Source organism: Neovison vison, chromosome 4 (genome assembly GCF_020171115.1).
Source record: "Neovison vison isolate M4711 chromosome 4, ASM_NN_V1, whole genome shotgun sequence".
NCBI lineage: Eukaryota > Metazoa > Chordata > Mammalia > Carnivora > Mustelidae > Neogale > Neogale vison.
In genome coordinates, this window is record NC_058094.1 from 229,681,696 (window position 1) to 229,703,120 (window position 21,425).

General features: G+C 41.3%; 1 protein-coding gene across 3 annotated transcripts in view; it reads right to left on the minus strand.

The window, feature by feature from the left end:
- LMBR1 (limb development membrane protein 1) overlaps positions 1-21,425 on the minus strand; it is a 164,388-nt gene that overhangs the window by 112,914 nt on the left and 30,049 nt on the right. For 2 of the 3 annotated variants that reach the window (XM_044246918.1, XM_044246917.1), the window contains exons 2-4: positions 13,996-14,068; positions 10,809-10,848; positions 2,545-2,684 (exon numbers count right to left, since the gene is read on the minus strand). In XM_044246918.1, coding sequence (XP_044102853.1) covers positions 2,545-2,684; positions 10,809-10,848; positions 13,996-14,068 — 253 coding nt within the window. The remainder of the gene's footprint in view (positions 1-2,544; positions 2,685-10,808; positions 10,849-13,995; positions 14,069-21,425) is intronic. The other variant, XM_044246920.1, reaches the window with a different exon arrangement.

Consider the following 21,425-nt stretch of genomic DNA (forward strand, 5'->3'; position numbering starts at 1 on the left):
CCACAAAGGCCAAATTCAAATATATGATTAAACTAAAATGTTAAAATTTTTCATGTCAATAAACAGTTTAAGCAGTATTAAAGGACATACAGGAGGAAATTATTTGCAATTAACCTGATAAACAACTGATTACTTAAAAATAAAAAAAGCAGGTGGAAAAAGGAATGGAATCTTGCCATCTACAACAACATGGACGGAGTGAGAATATCATGTGAGGAGAAATAAGTCACTCAGAGAAAGACAAAGACCCTATGATTTCACTCATATGTGGAATTTAAGAAACAAAACAAATGCACAAGCGAACAAGAGTTGGAGGTCAAACCAGGAAACACAGGAAACAGACTCTTAACTACGGAGAACAAACTGGTGGTTACCAGAGGGGAAGGAGTGGTCAGGGGATGAGCGAGACGGGGGATGGGGATGAACAAGTAACACTCATTGTGGTGAGCACTGGGTGGTGCATGGAGAGCTAAATCACTGTACCGTACACCTGAAACTGATATCATACTCTATGTTAACTAAAGAAAATTTAAAATTTAATTTAAAAAAAGGGGGGGACACTGTAAAAATGGGCAAAGGAAACACAGGTAGGCAATTTACTAAAAAAATAACTATGGTGGCTCAGACATTAAGTGTTTGCCTTCATGACCTGGGTCATGATCCCAGGTCCCCAGGATCGAGCCCCGCATTGGGGCCCCTGCTCAGCAGGAAGCCTGCTTCTCCCTCTCCAGTTCCCCGTTTCTGTTCCCTCTCTCGCTGTGTGTCTCTCTGTCAAATAAATAAAACCTTAAAAAAAAAAGTATGAATGACCTCCAAGCTCCAAGTATGTTTTGTAAATGTTGTAAATGTCTATCATACTAGTAACTAAAGTAATGTACATTTACAAGGAGAGATGTTTCACATTTTCGAATTGGAATGATTGTTTTAAAGATTTGCTTGGGGGTAGGGCAGAGAGAGAGAATCCAAGTAGACTGCACCGAGCATGGAACCCGACGCTCAAGCTCCTGACCCTGAGACCATGACCTGAGCAGAAACCAAGAGTCGGACACTTAACTGACTGTGCCACCCAGGCACCCCTTGAATTGGCAGGTTTTAAGTACCGTCCACAGTTGATGAAGATGCATTCTGGGAAGAGGAGCCCCTGCCCCATCCCACCACTGAAAGTGAAACCACTAGTGGAATTCACATAGCTTTCTGGAATCAGGAAATATCTTCTCAAAACTTTTGAAGTGTGCTTACCTGGAAAGCAAACTGCAGAAATTTATCCTAAGGACAAATATTTATTTGTAAAGATGTAGCTTTTTTAGTTAAAAAAAAAAAAAGGCAACAATCCATGCTTTTAACAGCTTCAGGCACTACTGTAAATTGCACAGAAAAGTAGTTAATGGCATGGAAACCTCCCCCTTATATGCTGATTTAGGAAAATGCAAATTATCAGTGAGTCCATGAAGGTTTCCATCTGGTTATGTATCCACAGGAATATACCTTACTGAAGGCTTCAGGCCACAGTATTCCCAATAGCTCTGTGAATTGTAGGATTTGGGGTAACATTAATTTTCTTCACTGTATATTGTTTTCCAAATATTCTACAGCAAACACAGCATTTCTTTAAACACAAAGGAGTGAGAGAAAAGGTAGCTGTCTATATAAATTCCACATAAAGAGTTATGCACAAAGTCATCTTTATAAAATGAGGGGGGGAAGGGATTATTTGTCACATCTCAGGAAGGGAAAGGATCCTCTAAACACAGAACAATTAGAAAAACCAAAGGAAGAAAAAAGACTGCACACTGGACAAAATACAAATGTTAATAATTCTGTCAATCAAAAAAGCAAATAAAGTTAAAAAGAAAAATAACCAGGACATATTTACAAAAATCTAATAAAAAGCTGATGTTTCACATATAAAGAAATCATAATTCAATAAGAATAAAAGGGGGAAATCATAATTCAATAAGAATAAAAAGATCTATGTTTTAGATCTTATATTTTATAAATTAAAATTAAAATGTCCTACCTCACCAAAAATTTCTAGAAAATGGTAGCGTTAAGATTGGAATGCAGATCTACTTGGCCTCCAAGCAATATACCATGTTGCCCACAGCAAGTAAGTCACTTCTTTAACCACATTAATTTTAAAGTTCATACTTGACAAAAGAGTTTCTTCCCCTTCAATTACACATTCTTAAATGAAAAAAGTAACTAAGAGAAAATAAATGAAATAGAAAACTATGGCTAGTATTTTTAGGTCTTAAATGGAGGTTGAGTTCTTTTGACATATCCAGATAAACCAGAATTCTCCTGATACATATTTAAATAAGAACTTATTTATCAAAATCATTATTTACTTGCTTAAGTAAAACAGAAAAGGCTGTCACAACTAAGAATAGGAATAGTAAGTAAAATCTGGTTTTCTGATTTTATGAAGGACTCATGGTTTACTGAAGGAAGATGCAAATTCTGAAGGAAATTAAGAAAAGGCAAATCTAAAAATACAGTGCGGAAAAAAACGAAAACATTCATTATTAAGCAATATATACTGACCATGAATCAGGGAGCCATTTAGCCACTGAATATAGTAGTTTTGAGGAAAAGAAAGCAGGATTTCGTTGCTGATTATTGAAAAGGGTAAGAGCAGAACAGCCCCAGCTGAAACCGCCAGCGTGAAGGTGCTCAGACACAGCCTGGAAGAGAAGAGACCGCGGTCACCAGCCATTGGAGGAAGCAAGGAACACGGTCGGAATTCAAAAAGGACAAAAACTCTTAAACCTCTTAATCCAAAAAAGTTACATAAGATTTTCATTAAATACATGGAGTTGGGAGACAAATGTTGTATGTATTATACTAGAAGTTCAATTAGGTATACCCCAAAACGCCTCACTCTGTGAAAAAGGTCAGTAACTCGAACGAGCAGGCCCTACAAGAATCACATAGAGAAGACAAAGTACTCTGCACATTTTACAAAGAATAAGCCATCGTCTCTCTCCTCTTTTAAATTTAAATATTTATTCCACAACTGCATTTAATTAATAACTGGCAGATACAACCTAACAGCAATGCAAAAACTGATTCAGGTGAAAAAAAATACTTGTGAAAACAGTATGAAAAACCAATTCAAAATGGTTATTTCAAGGAAAAAAACTCAACAAAGCCATTGGTCAGCTACCTCTTAAAACGGGTAAAGGTAAAATAAATTAGACTAGCAAACAGTATCTAACTATTAAATATTCTACTATTAAACTATTTAAAACACTGCGTTGTCATTTTTTTTCTCAGTTTCTGTATTCTTTATTGTTGCTCTTTTTTTTTTTTACTTTTTTTTTTCAATTTATTTATTTTCAGAAAAACATTATTCATTATTTTTTCACCACACCCAGTGCTCCATGCAAGCCGTGCCCTCTATAATAACAGTGTGGAGATTCCTCAAGAAATTGCGTTGTCATTTTTAAAAATAAGATATTGCTAATAAATACTAATACAGAAAGATGTCAAAAATAAATTAAGTGAAAAAACAAAAACTAAAAAAGCATGGACAATAAAGAGAATACATGCTTTTACACACACACACAAAAACAAAGTACTTATATACACAGGAAAACAGAAGTACCAAAAAAAAAATAAAAACCTAACATAATATATAACAATCCCACAGGAGGCTGGGCTTTCCCATTCTCAGTTATACATGTCTGAAATGTTTAAAAAATTTTTATCTAATTTTTTAAAGATTTTTTTAAGACTAAAAGGGAAAGGAAAAGAAAACATGGAACCTTAATTTAATATCCATTCCATTACAGTCAATATAGGAATAACTTGAAAATAAATGTAAGAAGACATTAAGTAAAAAATGCACACTAAACACTGGAAATACACATCCACTAGAGTAACTTTGAGACCAATGCCATCTTGTGGCAACCATAAGAAGTGTTTTCCTACTTAAAAGCCAAAACAACCATGAAACCTCTCTGTTCAGTAAATCATTGATAAAAGTTCAAATGTAGACCATATCATACATACCAAAAATACAACTCAAATCACACACAGAAGAAGGCTTAGGAGCTGTTTCGCTGAGTTGGCATGTTTCCTGGGAAAAGCACTAGAAACAAAGTCTGCCTGGGTCCACCGCCAACTCTGGCAACTACCCGCCCATGGCCGGAAGCGTGCTTCTCTGGTTTTGTCCTTGCAAGTCAAGTGAGGGGCGCCTGGGTGGCTCAGTGGGTTGGGCCACTGCCTTTGGCTCAGGTCATGATCTCGGGGTCCTGGGATCGAGTCCCGCATCGGGCTCTCTGCTCAGCAGGGAGCCTGCTTCCTCCTCCTCTCTCTCTGCCTGCCTCTCTGCCTGCTTGTGATCTCTCTGTCAAATCAATAAATAAAATCTCAAGTGAGGAACTTACCCCAACCACTACCATTTCTGCCTTCCAATGCTCCCCCATACAGCGCCATGTACCCAGTCTTCTTGTACACCAAACCTCAATGCGCTTCATCGCTCTGTGCTCCAGGGCACAGTCAGCTCTGTCCCTAGGGTCCCCTTTCTGTCATCTGCCCTGCAAACCACCACTCCCCGCATTCCTCTCAGTAGTCAATCCCTCTCTTCTCAGCTCACATGACACTCACCACACAACCAGCAAGAAGACCAACCACAGTTTCCAAATCAAAAACTGGGTCCTGTAATCTGACAAAAAACTAAGCTTATGGGGTGCCTGGGTGGCTCAGTGGGTTAAAGCCTCTGCCTTCGGCTCAGGTCATGATCCCAGGGTCCTGGGATCGACCCCCGCATCGAGCCCCACATCGGGCTCTCTGCTCAGCGGGGAGCCTGCTTCCTCCTCTCTCTCTCTCTGCCTCTCTGCCTACTTCTGATCTCTGTCTGCCAAATAAATAAATAAATAAAATCTTCTAAAAAAAAAAACAAAAACTAAGCTTATGAGGACAAGTAAGTATTTAAAATCAACGATCCAGAAAAGCCTGAATGTATGGTCACCATAACGACAATGCCAACTCTCAACAAAACACTTCCAGAACCTACTGTATAGTATACCATGACTGGGCTCAGAATATTCAGATAAGATGCTGCCACCCTCTCGCACTGCCCGTGGGCACCTAGGGTGACAGCTACTCACAGAAGGCCGAAGCAGTGCAGGTCAATGCTGGCAAGGGGTCCTTACTATAAGGTAAGGCCCTGAGTCAAGTCGAAATAGGGCAGTAGTGCCCATGGCTTACAGACCTACTGAAGTGCCCCTCGGATTAAAGCACTGTTTCACAAACATCACCTTCTGAAACGGAGCAGATTCTGAGGACAGAACCCACAGGACTGCCTGAGGGCGGGGGCAGAGAGCGCTCAAGGCTGATCTGAGTTTTAGCCTGAGAACTGGAACGGCAGAGCAGGTACTGCCTGTTTTGGAGAAGGCCGCAGCTGGGACAGGCTGACGGGGAAACAGGAACTCGGCTTTGGCCCAGCTCCGTCTGTCACGTCCACAAGGCAGGAGCATCACAGAAGCAATGCTTCACACTTCTCTCTGCAGGCGACCAGGTGGCCTAGACCTTGTCTGCCCCATTGCTGGTCACGTCCTGATGACCACTGGTCAGGATGGTGTGTGCCAGGGCTCTCTGACTCTAACATCACTCTTTTCCCTTTTAACTAATAAGTATTTTGTGGGAAGCTAAGTCTGAAACTAGGAAAAATAGCCTGTTCCTTGCCAAGAAAGATTATTCATTTACGGATTCCTATCAGTTTGGACTCAAGATTGTTCTGTTTTATTCTGTGTAGGGTCCATTACAATCATTCTCCAGACACGGAGATTGTCCCTGATTGGTGTGGAAGCCCTCAGAGGCTTCTGGATCTTTTTGACATGTACCCATCATTCTTGGGGCACTTCCCTGCACTCTGGCAGTACCACATGCACAGAATGAGCCTGGAACTTCCCCTCCCCTACCCTGCAGTCAGCTTCTCCCCCAAGGGGCCTCAGTCCCTATTAGTGGGAAATTGTATTTAGAAGCACCGAACTGGTGCTGAATATACTCCCTGCTTTTGGGGTGTCACGCTCCCAACGGACAGGCAAGGACTGTAAGTGCACACGATGCATACAGGTACACATACACAGTTACCTGACCCGCTTTTACATTGAGATCTGCTGCGATAACTTTGTGCCATAAATCATGAGGCCGCACTGACAGTCCACTGGCAAGTCCAACTGCAATGCAACAACCCTGTTCATCTTCACTTTCCTCCCCTTCCCGTAACTGCAAATGGCTCCCATCACCTTCAATGGACCAATCCCCTGGAAATGATCTGACACTCCTAGCCTACCCAGAGCCACCATCCTGCTCAGGTGACTCCCCATTCGGGACTGCCCTACCTCCCTCCCCACTGACCTCTGATAGCCACGCCAGGCCATCCCTCCAGGGACACCAGCCTACTTGGGCTCTATCATCCTGTATGGACACCCTCCCCAACCTCTGACGCCCTATGACAGAGCACCCCTAAACACATGCGGATGCCCCTCATCACCCTCAAGCTCACACTCCACGCCAGGATTTCCCTCTGCAGGGAAAATCCCCTCCCTCCTCTCAGACCCTGAAAGCCCACACCAGGTCACCCCCCGGGGCTCTGATATGTCATGCTAGGACCACCTCCTGCAATGGAAACCCTCCTCTCACCTGCAAAGGCTCGCAAACTTTCACCAGTTAGGCATTCTGATTTCATTCTCAAATCAACTAACTAGCCAACAGTAGCTCTCAGAAAATGTAGTTTTGGGTTGCAAAGTTCACTTGGATGCCAGTCCCTGCACTTAAGAACTTGTCAAGCTCTTTCCCTTTCTTCTCCTTGTTAGCAGGACTCTCCTTCTACTTCCTCCTCTTCGGTGGAGGAGGCAAGGGAAGGAAAGATGGTGGAGAGAAGAGAGGCAACCCCTAAGTCCCACGTACAAAGCCCCAGCACCAACCCTGGATTACTCTGCAGATACAACTTAATCCACACAACAGCATGACAGAGTAAGTGGGAGCTCTCCTTCACACAAAGAGAAAACAAATGTTTGTTTCTCAATCTCTTCTGACCTGAAGTTAATCCTGAGTTCAGAATCTGAATCCAGATCTGCCTTCCTCTTCCGTTCTCACTCATTCTATCACACAAGGTGGGGGAAAAAAGCAGTGAAAGCCAAAAGGGTCACTGGGAGGCAGTGGAAGGGAACAGACTAGTCCTGATTCTCTTAGGTGCCCTCACCCCTTCTCCCTCTCCCATCTTTAATGTAAGTGCTCCCCCAGCTGCCTGCCTCCACTCACGGGATGCAGGAACCACCCGCCAGGAGAACCCAAAGCCCTGAGGCCCACCACAATAGCGATGGCAGCAGAACTGGTGAAAGCAGAAGGGGAGGTCAGGGCTCCTGAGCCTCCTCAGAAGGAAACGAGGCACAGCCACCGTTTCATAGACTACACTGCAGGATAAAGCCTAAGTGCTGTCTTCTGGTCTGCTCGTAAATAACTGATCCACAAATGCGTGCATGTAAACGTACCACCAGGAGTGGAGCGCAGACTAAACAGAGAGGAGAGTGGCACACATCTCACAGGTACTTACTTTATCCCTAGAGGATTTCACTGGGAAGGAATTATATCTGCCCTTTATTCAGTGTGTGATTTGCTGAAGCTTTTTGAGGCAAGTGAATTATTTAGACCAGGAATTTAGACAGTAATTTAGACAGAGAAAAATGATAAATCACTGAAGAATTTTCATAAATATCATGGTTTGAAATAAAACTATAACCCCTAATCCTATAAATTTAAATGAAGTAGTAGGCCTAAGTTTTAAATCCACAAAGCAAGAAGAATTCACAATATAAAGTTACAGATGTTTTCCCTAGGGCATTTAAAATAATTTAAATTACCAAATCTAGTAAAACAAGGTCCATTTAAATTCACTGTTCAGTTATGAATCAAATCAGCCCTATTCAAGTCACTTCTCAGTTGAAAGTATTTTTTTTATTTAAGTGAAATTGACATAACATAAAATTAACCATTTCAAAGTGAACAATCTAGTGGTATTTAGTGTAGTCACAGTGCTGTGCAAACACCACCACTTTCTAGTTCCAGAACATTTCATCATCCCAAAATAAAACCTTGTATTCACTAAGGAGTTGTTTCCCATTCCGCCCTCCCCGCGGTCCCTGGTAACCATCAGTATGACACGGATGGATTTACCTTTACTAGTTTATCTCTCATAAATGGAATCCCACACTAAATGGCCTTTCATGTCTGGCTTCTTCCACTTAGCATGATGTTTTTGAGGTTCCTACATATTGTAGTACCTTATTCCTTTTTACGGCTGAATAATATCCCAGGGTACGTGAGAGTATTTGTGTACGTGTGCGGTAAGTGCAGGCAGCCTTTCTCCCTTTCCCTCACCTCCTCCCCACCCCAGGCACAAAATGAATAATCTGATACCAATCATGAAGACACACATCCAAACAACTGGCCTGCAATCTTCAGAAGTATCAAGATATGGAAGTCAAGAAAATACTGAAGAAGGGTTTCAGTCTGAAGGCAACTAAAGGGAACCCACAACTACAAGCAGTGTGTGATTCTGAACGGGGTCCTTTCGCAACAAAGGACATGACTGGGACAACTGGTAAATCTGAATGGGGCATGAGTGGTACAGCCTCAATTTCATTATTTTGATGGTTGTACGGTAGATACACAGGAGGAGGACGCACTGTTTGTAGGCATTATATATAAAAGTATCCTGAGGAAATGGAGAACCAGGTTGGCAAATTCTCAAACAGTTCTAGGGCAAAAAGGCTCTTTTTTTTTTTTTTTAAAGATTTTATTTGTTTATTTGACAGAGATCACAAGTAGGCAGAGAGGCAGGCAGAGAGAGAGAGAGATAAGGGGAAGCAGGCTCCCTGCCGAGCAGAGAGCCCGATGCGCGGCTCGATCCCAGGACCCTGAAATCATGACCTGAGCCGAAGGCAGAGGCTTTAACCCACTGAGCCACCCAGGTGCCCCTAAAAAGGCTCTTTTTTGTTGTATTTCTAACCTTTCTATAAATTCAGAGCTATGCCAAATAATTTTCAAAGTATCAATAAAAAAGAATCCTGGCGGGGCACCTGGGTGGCTCAGTGGGTTAAAGCCTCTGCCTTCGGCTCAGGTCATGATCCCAGGATCCTGGGATCGAGCCCCGCATCGGGCTCTCTGCTCAGCAGGGAGCCTGCTTCCTCCTCTCTCTCAGCCTGCCTCTCCGCCTACTTGTGATCTCTGCATGTCAAATAAATAAATAAAAATCTTAAAAAAAAAAAAAAAGAATCCTGGCATAAGAATCTCTCCAATGTAGTTGTATCTGTGTGATTTCAAATTTCAGTCAAGCAAAATCTGATAAAAAGAAACTTACTGCTTCCCATCCAGTTTGATACCTCAAAAAATTTAAAGGGCAGAACAATCATATATCAGCATAAATAAGGAGAAAGAGAGCTACAGGGAACCTAAAGAGTCATCAGACCGTCTACCTGCTCACAGCAGGTAGGTGCTCAGCTAGCTAGAACAGATGTCTGTTCCTTATTCCAAGACTGTCATAGTCTTCTCAGGAGACCATTAAGCAACCCAGAGTTTTCTTTCTTATGGCCCAGCAACATTCCCACCAGAAGCCCACTTCCTGGCTAAAACCTCTGAAGGTAAAATTATCAGCTCCTCAAAGAAGCAAATTTTAACAGGAGACAATCAATCCTCATTTTTCCATGTACAGTTGATCCTTGAACAATATGGCTTAGAAATGCACAGGTCCACTTATAAGTGAATTTTAAATTAAATATAATACAGTATTATAGAGGCACCTGGGTGACTCAGTCATGAAGTGTCTGCCTTCAGCTTAGGTCATGATCCCAGGGTCCTAGGATCAAGCCCCACATCAGGCTCCCAGCCTGGCAGGAAGCCTGTGTCTCCCTCCCTCGCTCCCCCTGCTTGTATTCCCTCTTTCGCTATATCTCTATCAAATAAATAAAAATCTTTTTAAAAATATATATAGTACTGTAAATGTACTTTCTCTCCCTTATGATTTTCTTTTCTCTAGCTACGTTTTTTTATTAAAGATTTTTATTTATTTGACAGAGAGAGAGAGAGCATGAACAAGCAGGGGGAGCAACAGAGGGGAAAGCAGGCTGCCAGCTGAGCAGGGAATCCGATGTGGGATTCCATACCAGGACCAAGGGATCATGACCTGAGCCGAAAGCAGACGCTTAACCAACTGAGCCACCCAGGCGTCCCTAAATATAACAGAGTACTATAGGGTCCTAGGATCAAACCCCACATTGGGCTCCCTGTTTTGCGGGAAACCTGCTTCTCTCTTTACCACTCCCCCTGTCTGTGCTCCCTCTTCTGCTGTGTCTCTCTCTGTCAAATAAATAAATAAAATCTTTAAATAAAAAAATTGCAGTACTGTAAATGTATTTTCTCTCCCTTATGATTTTAGTAAGATTTTCTTTTCTCTAGCTACTATATTGTAGGAATGCAGTCTATAATACACATAACATATGAAATATGTGTTAATCAACTGTTTATGTTATCAGTAAGACTTCCAGTCAATAGTAGGCTATTAGTAGTTAAGTTTGGGCGAAGTCAAAAATTATACACAATTTCCAGCTGCACAGGGCCAGCGTCCCTAACTCTCATGGTGTTTAAGACTCAACTATATATTTATATGTTTCTAAAGATAGGGTTAATATCAATAAAAAAGGTGACTTTTTCCCACATTTATGCCCAAAGGTGCAAATTAAATTTGAAGAATTTATGGCATCGAAATTAGAAACAGAAAAAATAAATTTTAAAATACATACGAAATCCTGTTGACTATGGCATCTTCATCTTCTTGTTCATCTGTAAAAATGGTTACGGTATTAGTTTTTTTAATCTTCAACAAAATGTTTCATTAATTTATTAGAAAATATAAGCAAAAATAGAAATTTAAAGAATCCTGAAAAGAACTGATTTTCAAAAAGCACTGTATTTATTTCAGCATGAGTGCAAATTTAAATCCTATTAAATTACATAGGACAGAATGTAGGTAGAGAAGAGTGTTGTGATTAACCAAAATCTTGATTAACAAAACTAACATATGTAAACTGAGATTTTCCAAATATTTATTGTGCAAGAAAATAAAACTTAGCAGAACCTTAGGACCACTATCAAGTTTACTGTCATACAATATAAGTAAAATTATAATTGCTAATGAATGAAATTTTTTAATTGATAATATCCAACAAAAATCTTTATTATAAAATTATTAGTCAGAATCTTAAAACTCATGTACTTTTCTTTAATTTTTGAGTTTGTCATTATTACTGGTAATAAGGAAGATGCTCTTGGACCAGCCTAAACCATTTAAATACCACTGCCTCAATACTTCATAATTATTGTTCAATTTACAGAAGGAAAGTATCAAGTTTTACGTCTTTTACAAGTAGCAGATGCCCTCTGCTCCAATGCTCACTCACCCCCCTCTCTCTCATGGCTGCTAGCCTTTTCTTTGTCCTCCCACATAAATTTACCAGCTAAAGAAAGTATGATCCAATTACAAGAATATTGCACAACACTCCCTGACCCCTCCTTCTCCTCAATACCTAACTGGGGTTGTCCTCAAAGGCTCTCTCTCTCTAGGTCTCTGTAATTATGAGAGTCTACCGGCTTCCATGTCGATGGTTCATATGAGCCATTCTGACCCCAATCTCCATTCTTTTTTTCTTTTTTTTTAGATTTTACTTATTTATTTGACAGACAGAAATCACAAGCAGGCAGAGAGTCAGACAGAGAGAGGAAGGGAGAGCAGAGAGCCTAATGCGGGACTCGATCCCAGGACCCTGAGACCATGACCTGAGCCAAAGGCAGAGGCTTTAACCCACTGAGCCACCCGGGCGCCCCTCCAATCTCCATTCTTAATTACAGGCTGCCAAAATAGCATTACAACCAAAAGGACAGTCACAGTTAATTTTTATACTGTTGTGCATACCCCCAATTAACCATCAACTACTTAAGAATGTTTTAATAGCTTCATATGAATTTCAACTCTTCTCCCTAAATTCTACTAAGTCCAAGGTATTCATCACCCCTCCCTGCCATTACTTTAAAAATCATCTAATGGGGGACGCCTGGGTGGCGCAGTTGGTTGGACGACTGCCTCCGGCTCAGGGCGTGATCCTGGAGTCCCGGGATCGAGTCCCACATCAGGCTCCCAGCTCCATGGGGAGTCTGCTTCGCTCTCTGACCTTCTCCTCGCTCATTCTCTCTCTCACTGTCTCTCTCTCTCTCAAATAAAAAAAAAAAAAAAAATCATCTAATGGGTTGTCCCGGTAGCTCAGTCTGTTGGGTATCCACCTCTTGACCTCCACTAGGGTCATGGTCTCGGGCTCATGGAGCAGGCCCTGAGTCAGGCTCTATGCTCAGCGAAAGGGTCAGGGGAGTCTGCTTGGGACTCTCTCTCCCCTTCTGTCTCTGCCCCCCACCCTTGCTCACACACACTCAAAATAAATAAATATTTAAAAACCATCTCAATCCTCTCATCTCCAATTTTCCTGCTCATCATCCCCTAATCTCCCCTAAAATGATGGATTTATATTCATTAATTCTCTTTCTCCCCCTGCTTCTGTGTCTATAATCATTAAAACCTGATACCAGAACATGTATAAAAACAGCTAAGATACTGTGTTGAATCTGCAGGTCTTCAAATTTTTGAAAGCTTATAGATTCCAAAAAGTTTTTATTGTAATCATAGAGCCAAACTAAAACACTAGAGCAAGTACTATTTCCTAATTGCTTTCACAAGTCCAACAAGTTTTTTATTATTATAACATGAAGAGTTCCTATTATATAGAATCCTTAAGTATTCACATGGTACCTACTGCGAGCCCAGCACCACAGGCAGAAAATCCTGTGATTTATAAAAAATAGCTGAGATTTAACAGAAGGCAGTAAGGCCATTGTTCAGATCCTTACAAAACCCTGGCACAAAAACCTGTGACTTAATTAGCACCAAGTTCATTTAAAAAAAAGAAAGAGAAGAAGGGATTGTATGCCTGGGTGATTCAGTCAGTCAAGCTTCTGCCTTCGGCTCAGGTCATGATCCCAGGGTCCTGGGTTCGAGCCCCACACCAGGCTCCCTGCTCAGCAGAGAATCTCTTTGTCCCTTTCCCTCTGCACCTCCCCCAACTCATGCACATGCTCACGTATATGAAGATTTTATGCACTGTCATACAGTGAATAGAATAAAATCTTCAAAAATAATCTTCAAAGTAAATAAAATCTTCAAAAATAATAATAATAGGGTGCCTGGGTGGCTCAGATGGCTGGCATCTGCCTTCAGCTCAGGTCATGGTCTCCAGGTCCTGGGATTGAGCCCACTTTTGGCTCCTGGCTCAGGGGGAGTCTATTTCTCCCTCTGCCTCTTCCCCTGCTTGTGTTCTCTCTGTCTCTCTCTCTCTCTCTCTCTCTCTCTCAAATTAATAAAATCTTTTTAGAATAATAATAATTTTTAATAAAAAAGGAATAAAGATTTAATAGATCCTCTGGTATACAGGATATATATGAAATAATAAAAAGAAAAATATAAAATTGAATCCTCAATTGATACTAAATGGTATCATGGAGATTCTAAATTCTATATCAATTTCGAGAAAGAAAAGATAGTCTAGTGGTCAGAGTAAAGATGGAAAGTATACTGTTCAGACTCAGAGCCAGTCACAAGAACACATATATCCTTATAAACTCTAGAACTTCCCAGATACTGAGCAGCCCCACACTACTCTTGGACATTAGAACAATGGTAAACAAGAGTTCAGGTCTAAGAGAATGATGACCCTGCAAGCAGTCAGATCCCTGAAGGTTATTGTTCACTCTCAGTACCAAGCTACTGTGTCCTTCAATCATGGCCATACTGAACATATCTACTCCATACTGGCATAGAATTTAGCCCATACACCACAGACCACCCGGCATGATGATCTAAGTTTTAACTACAGGGTTTTTACTTGCCTGATTTTCTCTTGTATCTTCTGATGATGAAGTAAGAAACAATGTAGAGAATGGCAAAAAGAAGGAAACATATCTGAAAAATAAAATTAACAATTCACTTACATTTGTTGCATTTATTTTTTAAAATTATAGAAGATACACTTTTGGCATTTATAGGCAAGAATGATTTGATCTATTAAAAAGTAAAAATTTTTAGATATTTTGGAAGTGTAAAGAGTCAGAACAACACCAACAATTCTAAAAACTAAAGTCAATGAGATGCTACTATCCCTTCCAAATATCGAACATACTATAAAGCTTCAATAACATTAAAGAGTGTGATGGCCCCAAAACTTGACAGATAAATGAAACATTCTATCATAAAAAAATTATATAAGTTAGTTCTACATACAGGAGGCATCACAAATCAATGTAGGGGGGAATAATTATTCAATAAATATACCACATATCAAAAAAATAGCAGCTGAATGAGAAACTTAATTTTAATATTAAATTCAAATTAAATTCCATGTAATTTTATGGGGATGACAGGTAAAAGAGGATGGGTCAAGGATAGGAGATCTCATTACAGTCCAAGACCAAGTGTGCTAGAAATAGTCCTACTAGGGCTATGGATCAAAGTAAAAATAGTTTGAATACCCTCAAATGAAAAAATTCCAAGTGATGGTAGTCTAGGGACCACCCCTATGCATGGATTTCTGAAGGAGGATTGCTGCCCACATGACTGAAAATGACCTTAGATCTGGGTGTGAACAGACAGTACACAATGTCATCCACAAAATGACAAATGGACAATGAAGAGGAAGACCGTGAGTCTCATGATGTCACAATTCTTCCAATACAAGTGGAGTGGGAAAGTGACAACTGACAATAAGGACAGTGACCAAAAAGGAGCCAAGAGGGCACCCGGGTGGCTCAGTCATTAAGTGTCTGCCTTCGGTTCAGGTCACGGTCCCGGGGTTCTGGGATCTAGCCCGCATCAGGCTCCCCGCTCAGCAGAAGCCTGCGTCTCCCTCTCCCACTTCCCCTGCTTATATTCACTCTCTCGCTGTCTCTGTCAAGTAAGTAAATAAAATCTTAAAAAACAAAAACAAAAAGGAGCCAAGAGTCAAAAGCATCAAAGTGGCCTGCTGCTGGGAGCCCATTAAGAACTCCAGATGGATAAGAGAATATTAACACCATCACTACTTTCTCCCAAAATCGTTTGGAGTAGGGAAAATGGATCAAAAAGGAAACCAATCATCGGTGAAGAAATGTGAAGAGAGGGGGTCTTCTCAGAAGATGTTAAGGGTCAGGGAGATTGTTTACAGTGGAATGGTGAAGCCTGAGTAGGGCTGCAAGAGCACTGGAAAGAGGGTGACTGGCCAGAACCCTGTGACTTACGAGGTTCAAGTCAGAGGGATCGAATGACCAAAGGAATTAATATTTATGACAGAAGCTACCTGAAATTCGATTCACTCAGCAATTACTTCACAATTAGTCACAAGAACACATATACCCTTATAAACTCCAGAACTTCTTGTCATGAGCTTACTGCACACCAGCCACTCTTTTCAGAACTGAGCGCACAACAGTGAACCAAACAAAGCTCTTGCACTCACTGGGCTTACATTCCGCTAAGAAGCCGCCGGTCAATAAGCAGATGACGGGGCAGATGATGACCGGCGCAGGACTAAGGGAGCAGGGAGTCCGGCGGGGGGGGGGGGGCTGCCTCACTAACATGGTGGTCTCTGAAGAAGGACTTGTGGGAGGGGAAAGAGAAAGACAAGCAGAAATCTGGAGGGAGGTACTCAGTGCCTAGAGAACAGTCACACCAAGGGTCTGAGACAGGAAAAGCCTGGTGTGTTCAAACAGCGAGACGGGAGGAGAGGTGAGGCCTCACAGGAGTTTGAACGATGTGTCGGTTCTCACGAACACGGCAGAGCTCCTTTGTACGCTGAGTGAGGTAAGAATGCATGGCGGGACTCTAAGCAGACGGGTGACAGGATCTGGTAGAGGGCAAAAGGCTCACTGCAGGTACAACGTGGAAAGTAACTGACAAGGGACACAGACTGCAGCAGACAGACCAGGCAACCATCCAGAAGAGAGGTCACTTGGCCCTGTGTCGTAGAAATATCAAAAATTATCAAGTTCTGGGTATGTTTTGAAAACAGACTTGACAGGGTTTGCAGGGATGAGTCTTGACCTACAAAACTGAAAAGAGAAAAGTGGCCATTTTCCCAGGCAGGAAAGATTATGAGTAGTTATTTTGCTTTGGAGATAAAAAGTACAGGGTACACCACTGAACGTGAAATCCCTCTTATTCACTGAGGGAGAGAGGGCAGATAAACTGTTGGTTATAAAAATCTGCACAATCCAAGGGAAGGAGCCTGGCTAGATTTTTTTTTTTTCCCTAAGGTGAGGACTAGGGGGGGGACATAATCAGATAGGTATTTAAGGCCCTAAGACCAGATAAGATTTCCATCCTAGGGAGTGATTACAACCAGAGAAGTCTGAGAACCAAGCCTCAGACCTCTCAAATATTTAGAAGTCAACTTGACAGAAGGAATCAGGAAGAGCTAACTGAGAAGCAGCAGTCAGCAGGTAGGAGGCAAGCAAGAGACTGTGACGTCCCAAAAGCCAAATGAAGAAAGTTCATGTAAGAAAAGGGAATTATCAGCCGTGTCAAATGCCGCTGACAGGCCAAGTAAGATGAGCGCTGAGAATTGACAACTGGATTTAGCAACGTGGAGGTCATCAGTGACCTTGACAAGAGCTGTTTTTCTGAAGCAGTGAACATAAAACCCTGACTGAAGTAAATTAAGACAGAAGAAGAATTGAAAATAAAATGTACATCGACAGTTCTTTCCAGGAATTTTATAGTAAAGGAAAGCAAAAGAAATGTGATGGGAACTATGAAGAGGATTTTTTTTTTTAAGATGAGAAAAGTCACACATAATTGCAATAAAAATCAGGTAGAAAGAAAAATTACTAATGCAAGAAAGAAAAAGGATTAGTGCTAAAGCAGTGTGTTCAAGGTAAGGAGCTAGAAATAAATGTATCCCTCGTCAGAAGGAGGAGCCAAAGCAGAAGAGGACAAAACATTCGAGTTCCAAGGCAGGTAGGTAAGCAGATGGGTGGTAAAAGCACAAAAATATTCCCTCTTGATGGAAGTTCCTCGAATAGAGTTACATGTGGAGACAGAATTCACAGGAGGATGACACTGTAAATGGAGTAGAGAATATAAGGGAAATGAGAGCCACAGCAAGACAAAATGGAAGTCCCAGCTCCAGGCGTGCCCAAGCTGAGCCGGGGAAGCTGCAGGTAAAACGGAGGGGAGGTGAACCATGAGAGACTATGGACTCTGAAAAACAACCTGAGGGTTTTGAAGGGGCGGGGGGCGGGAGGCTGGGGGAGCCAGGTGGTGGGTATTATGGAGGGCACGTATAGCATGGAGCACTGGGTGTGGTGCATAAACAATGAATTCTGTTACGCTGAAAAGAAATTAATTTAAAAAAAAAAAACAAAACCAAGCAGAGGTTTGAGGATTCTAACAACTACCCTCTTCTCTCCTCCCCTGGACAGCCTGTACTTGCAGACTTGCGCAGGGAACCGCTCACTCACTCCTCCAATCACAGATCTGCCTTCACGTCCACTGCCCAACCCAAGTGCTCCCGCAGTGATCAGTCCAGACCTAGCAGCGGAATTCCACTCCCACGGTTTCCCCTGATCTCTGAGCAGTCCTCCTGTTTCAGCAACCATCCTCCTCCTCTGATTATGCGCCCAGAATCCATCACTAGCTTCCCTCTTCCGGACAGCCTTTAAACACTGTTCTTCTAAAACAAACAAAAACAAAACAAACACACCACACTATTATTCTTCCCTATGATTTCAGGGCTGAGCCAGAACTCTATCCTCAATCCACAAGCTCCTCATGGGTAACCTAATCTGCTCCCAGGGTTTTAACCACCAACCCCCAGAAATCCTTGGACCACAGTCTGCAAACCACTGGATTAGGGTATTAGCAGAAGTAAGTTAAGGGCACCTGGGTGGCTCAGTCAATTGGGCATTTCCCTTTGGCTCAGGATGCAATCCCCTGGGACTGAGCCTGGTGTCAGGCTCCCTGCTCAGAAAGAACTCTGCTTCTCCCTCTCCCTCTGCCCTTGCTCCATCCCGCTTGTGCTCCTGCTCTCTCGCTCTCTCTGTAAAACATAAATAAAATCTTAAAGAAAAAAAAAGTGAGTGAAATGAATGGCCATAAATCCTAAGTAGAATGAGGGGGGAAAAAGAAACTAAGTACAGAGTGATGGGTAAGTAGAGTTGTCTATCAACTGAGGCTCCCAATAAAACCGCAACAGAAGACCAAGGAATGTGGAAGAAAAGGTTAAAGAAAAGATTAAAGAATGTTTACAGATCTTTAAACTTAGTATTTAAAGTTAGAGAACAAAAGTGTCAGAAATTTCAGAAAGTTCATGCAGAAGCAGAAGATGAGAAGACATAAGAGGTAATGAACAAAAGAAAATGAAGAAACCAAAATTCATGGTATAAAATGAAAAGACTAATGGAAAGTAATTCACTTAAGAATGGAAGTAAGGGGGCGCCTGGGTGGCTCAGTGGGTTAAAGCCTCTGCCTTCGGCTCAGGTTATGGTCCTAGAGTCTTGGGACCCAGTCCTGCATTGGGCTCTCTGCTCGGCAGGGAGCCCACTTCCCCCTCTCTCTTCTGCCTGCCTCTCTGCCTACTTGTGATCTCTGTCTGTCAAATAAATAAATAAAATCTTTAGTAAAAAAAAGAATGGAAGGCTAACAATTATAAAAACAAACATAAATATTGCTAATTTAAATATAAAAGCTACCCACTAGGAAAATAAAAATGCAAATATAACAGATTGAAACAAAACTCACAGAATGGGTTAGACTATTTTTCTAGTTCCAAAGGTGGGACTAGGAGCAAATGCTCCTCCCCTAAATGAGTGCATCTTCAACAGACAGTAACCCACAGGGATGAGGGAAATGAAAGCAAACTGCCATAATGCCTCTTATTGTCCCTATATCTGGTGGGAACAAAAGGACATTCCTCACCAAAAAAGAGAAAGTCAGGGCACCTGGGTGGCTTAGTCGGTTAAGTGTCTGCCTTTGGCTCAGGTCATGATCCCAGGGTCCTGGCATCTAGCCCTGCACTGGGCCCCCTGCTCTGCAGGGAGTCTGCTTCTTCCTCTCCCTCTGCCGCTCCCCCTGCTTGTGCTCTCTATTTCTCTCTCTATCTCTAATAAATGAATAAAATCTTTAAAAAAAAGGAGAAATTCATTACAACTCCTCACCACTAACAGTGAGTAAGATACAGCTGAGAAAAAGGGAGAGGAATAGGCTCTCATGTAAAAAGGATGAACTTTCCCCCCTAGTCAGGGAGGAAGAGCAAGGTTCCCAAACCTCACAAGGAGAAACAATACTTTAATATGGAGATATGTACTATATGTGTACTATATGTGTATTGGAGCATTTTTTACATCAGCCAAGATATGGAGACGATCCAAGTGTCCACCAAAGGATGAATCGATAAAGAATATGTGATTTATTCATATATATATGTAATATAATATATAGAATATATAATACATATCCATATATATCTAATACATATATATTAGAATATTACTCAGCCATAAAAAAGAATGATATCTTGCCATTTGTAACAACCTGGACGGACCTAAAGGGTATTATGCTAAGTGAAGTAAGTCAGACAAAGAAAGACAAAATACCATATGATTTCACTTACATGTGGAATCTAAAAAAAAAAAAAATGAAAAGCAAACAACCAAACAAAATGGACTCTTAAAGACAGAAAATAAACTGGTGGTTGCCAGAGGGAAAGTGGGTGGGAGGTTGGGTAAACAGATAAAGGGCATTAAGAGGTACAAACTTCCAGTTATAAAATAAGTAAGTCACTGAGATGAAAAGTACAGCATGGGAAATACAGTCAATAATACTGGAATAATGTTGTATGGTGACTGCATTTATTGTGATGGGCACTGGGTAATGTACAGAATTGCTGAATCAATGTGTTGTATACTGAAAACTAAGATAACATTGCCTGTTAACTATACTTCAATTAAAATTTTTTTAATTAAAAAAAAAGGCTAGGCATTTGGGAGTTGAATTACCCAGTCACAAGTAATCTAATAATACTTTTAAAATACATTGTTAAAGGCTAAAATTCTTAAATTCCAGGTATAAGATATGAACATAAATTCAAACCGGTGCATTATAATCAAATGGTACTACCTAGCTTTTCATTCAAGGCTGATGGGCTTCAACTATTTTAGGGTAACCAGAGGAATGAGTTTCATAAAAGAGTCATGGGTGCAAACAGGCTCAAGGGACTGCTACCATGAACACATTTCTGACAAAATCTTGGCAGAGAAATGAGGAAATTATAATTGAGCCAAAAATCTCATACCACAGCTGAAAGCCAATAGACACTGCTTTATTTTAAGGTCACTAAATCAAAAAATAGAGATGTTAAGTAACCTCAACATTACAAGCTAACCACTAAAATAAAATTAAAATCCTTCAAGTTATCCTAAGAGCCAGGAAAACAACAATAAAACAAAGAAAAATACAGACTATGTGGTAAAGGACAGGAAAAGACCAATATTGTGAAGATAATTACAGATTAAAGATGAAGCATTAAAAGCAAAATTGTAAATAAGACAAATTACTAAAAGAAAACTCTTACAGATATAGACATATCTAAAATAAAGTAACTTGGGTGCCTGGGCATCTGCCTTCAGCTCAGGTCACGATCCTAGACTCCTGGGATGGAGTCCAGCATTGGGTTCCCTGCTCAGCACGGAGCCTGCTTCTCCCTTTCTTCTCCCCCTCCCTCTTATCTGCGCTCTCTCTCTCGCTCTCACTCTCCCTCTTTCTCTCAAATAAAATCTTTTAAAGAAAATGAAATGAGGGGTGCCTGGGTAGCTCAGTCCTTAAGCATCTGTCTTCAGCTCAGGTCATGATCCCAGTATCCTGGGATCGAGCCCCACATCCGGCTCCCTGCTCAGTGGGGAGCCTGCTTCTCCCTCTACCACTCCCTCTGCTTGTGTTCCCTCTCTCCCTGTCTCTCTCTCTCTCTCTCTCTCCCTCTCCCTCTCTGTCAAATAAATAAATATCTTTTTAAAAAATGAAATTTTTAAACAGTGACTCAAAAAGATTGAAAACAAAAGGGTAAACAGACAAACCAGGCAGATGCTAACAAAGAAGCCATCTTTTTTTTTTTTTAAAAGGTGTGAAGACTATTATAGGACACTTTATGAACAACGGTATAACCCACAGTGAAGAAAGAATCCTCATGTACCAAAAATACAATACCAAAATAATTTTTTAAAACTGAATATGTGGGGCACCTGGGTGGCTCAGCTGGTTAAGTGACTGCCTTTGGCTTGGGTCGTGATCCCAG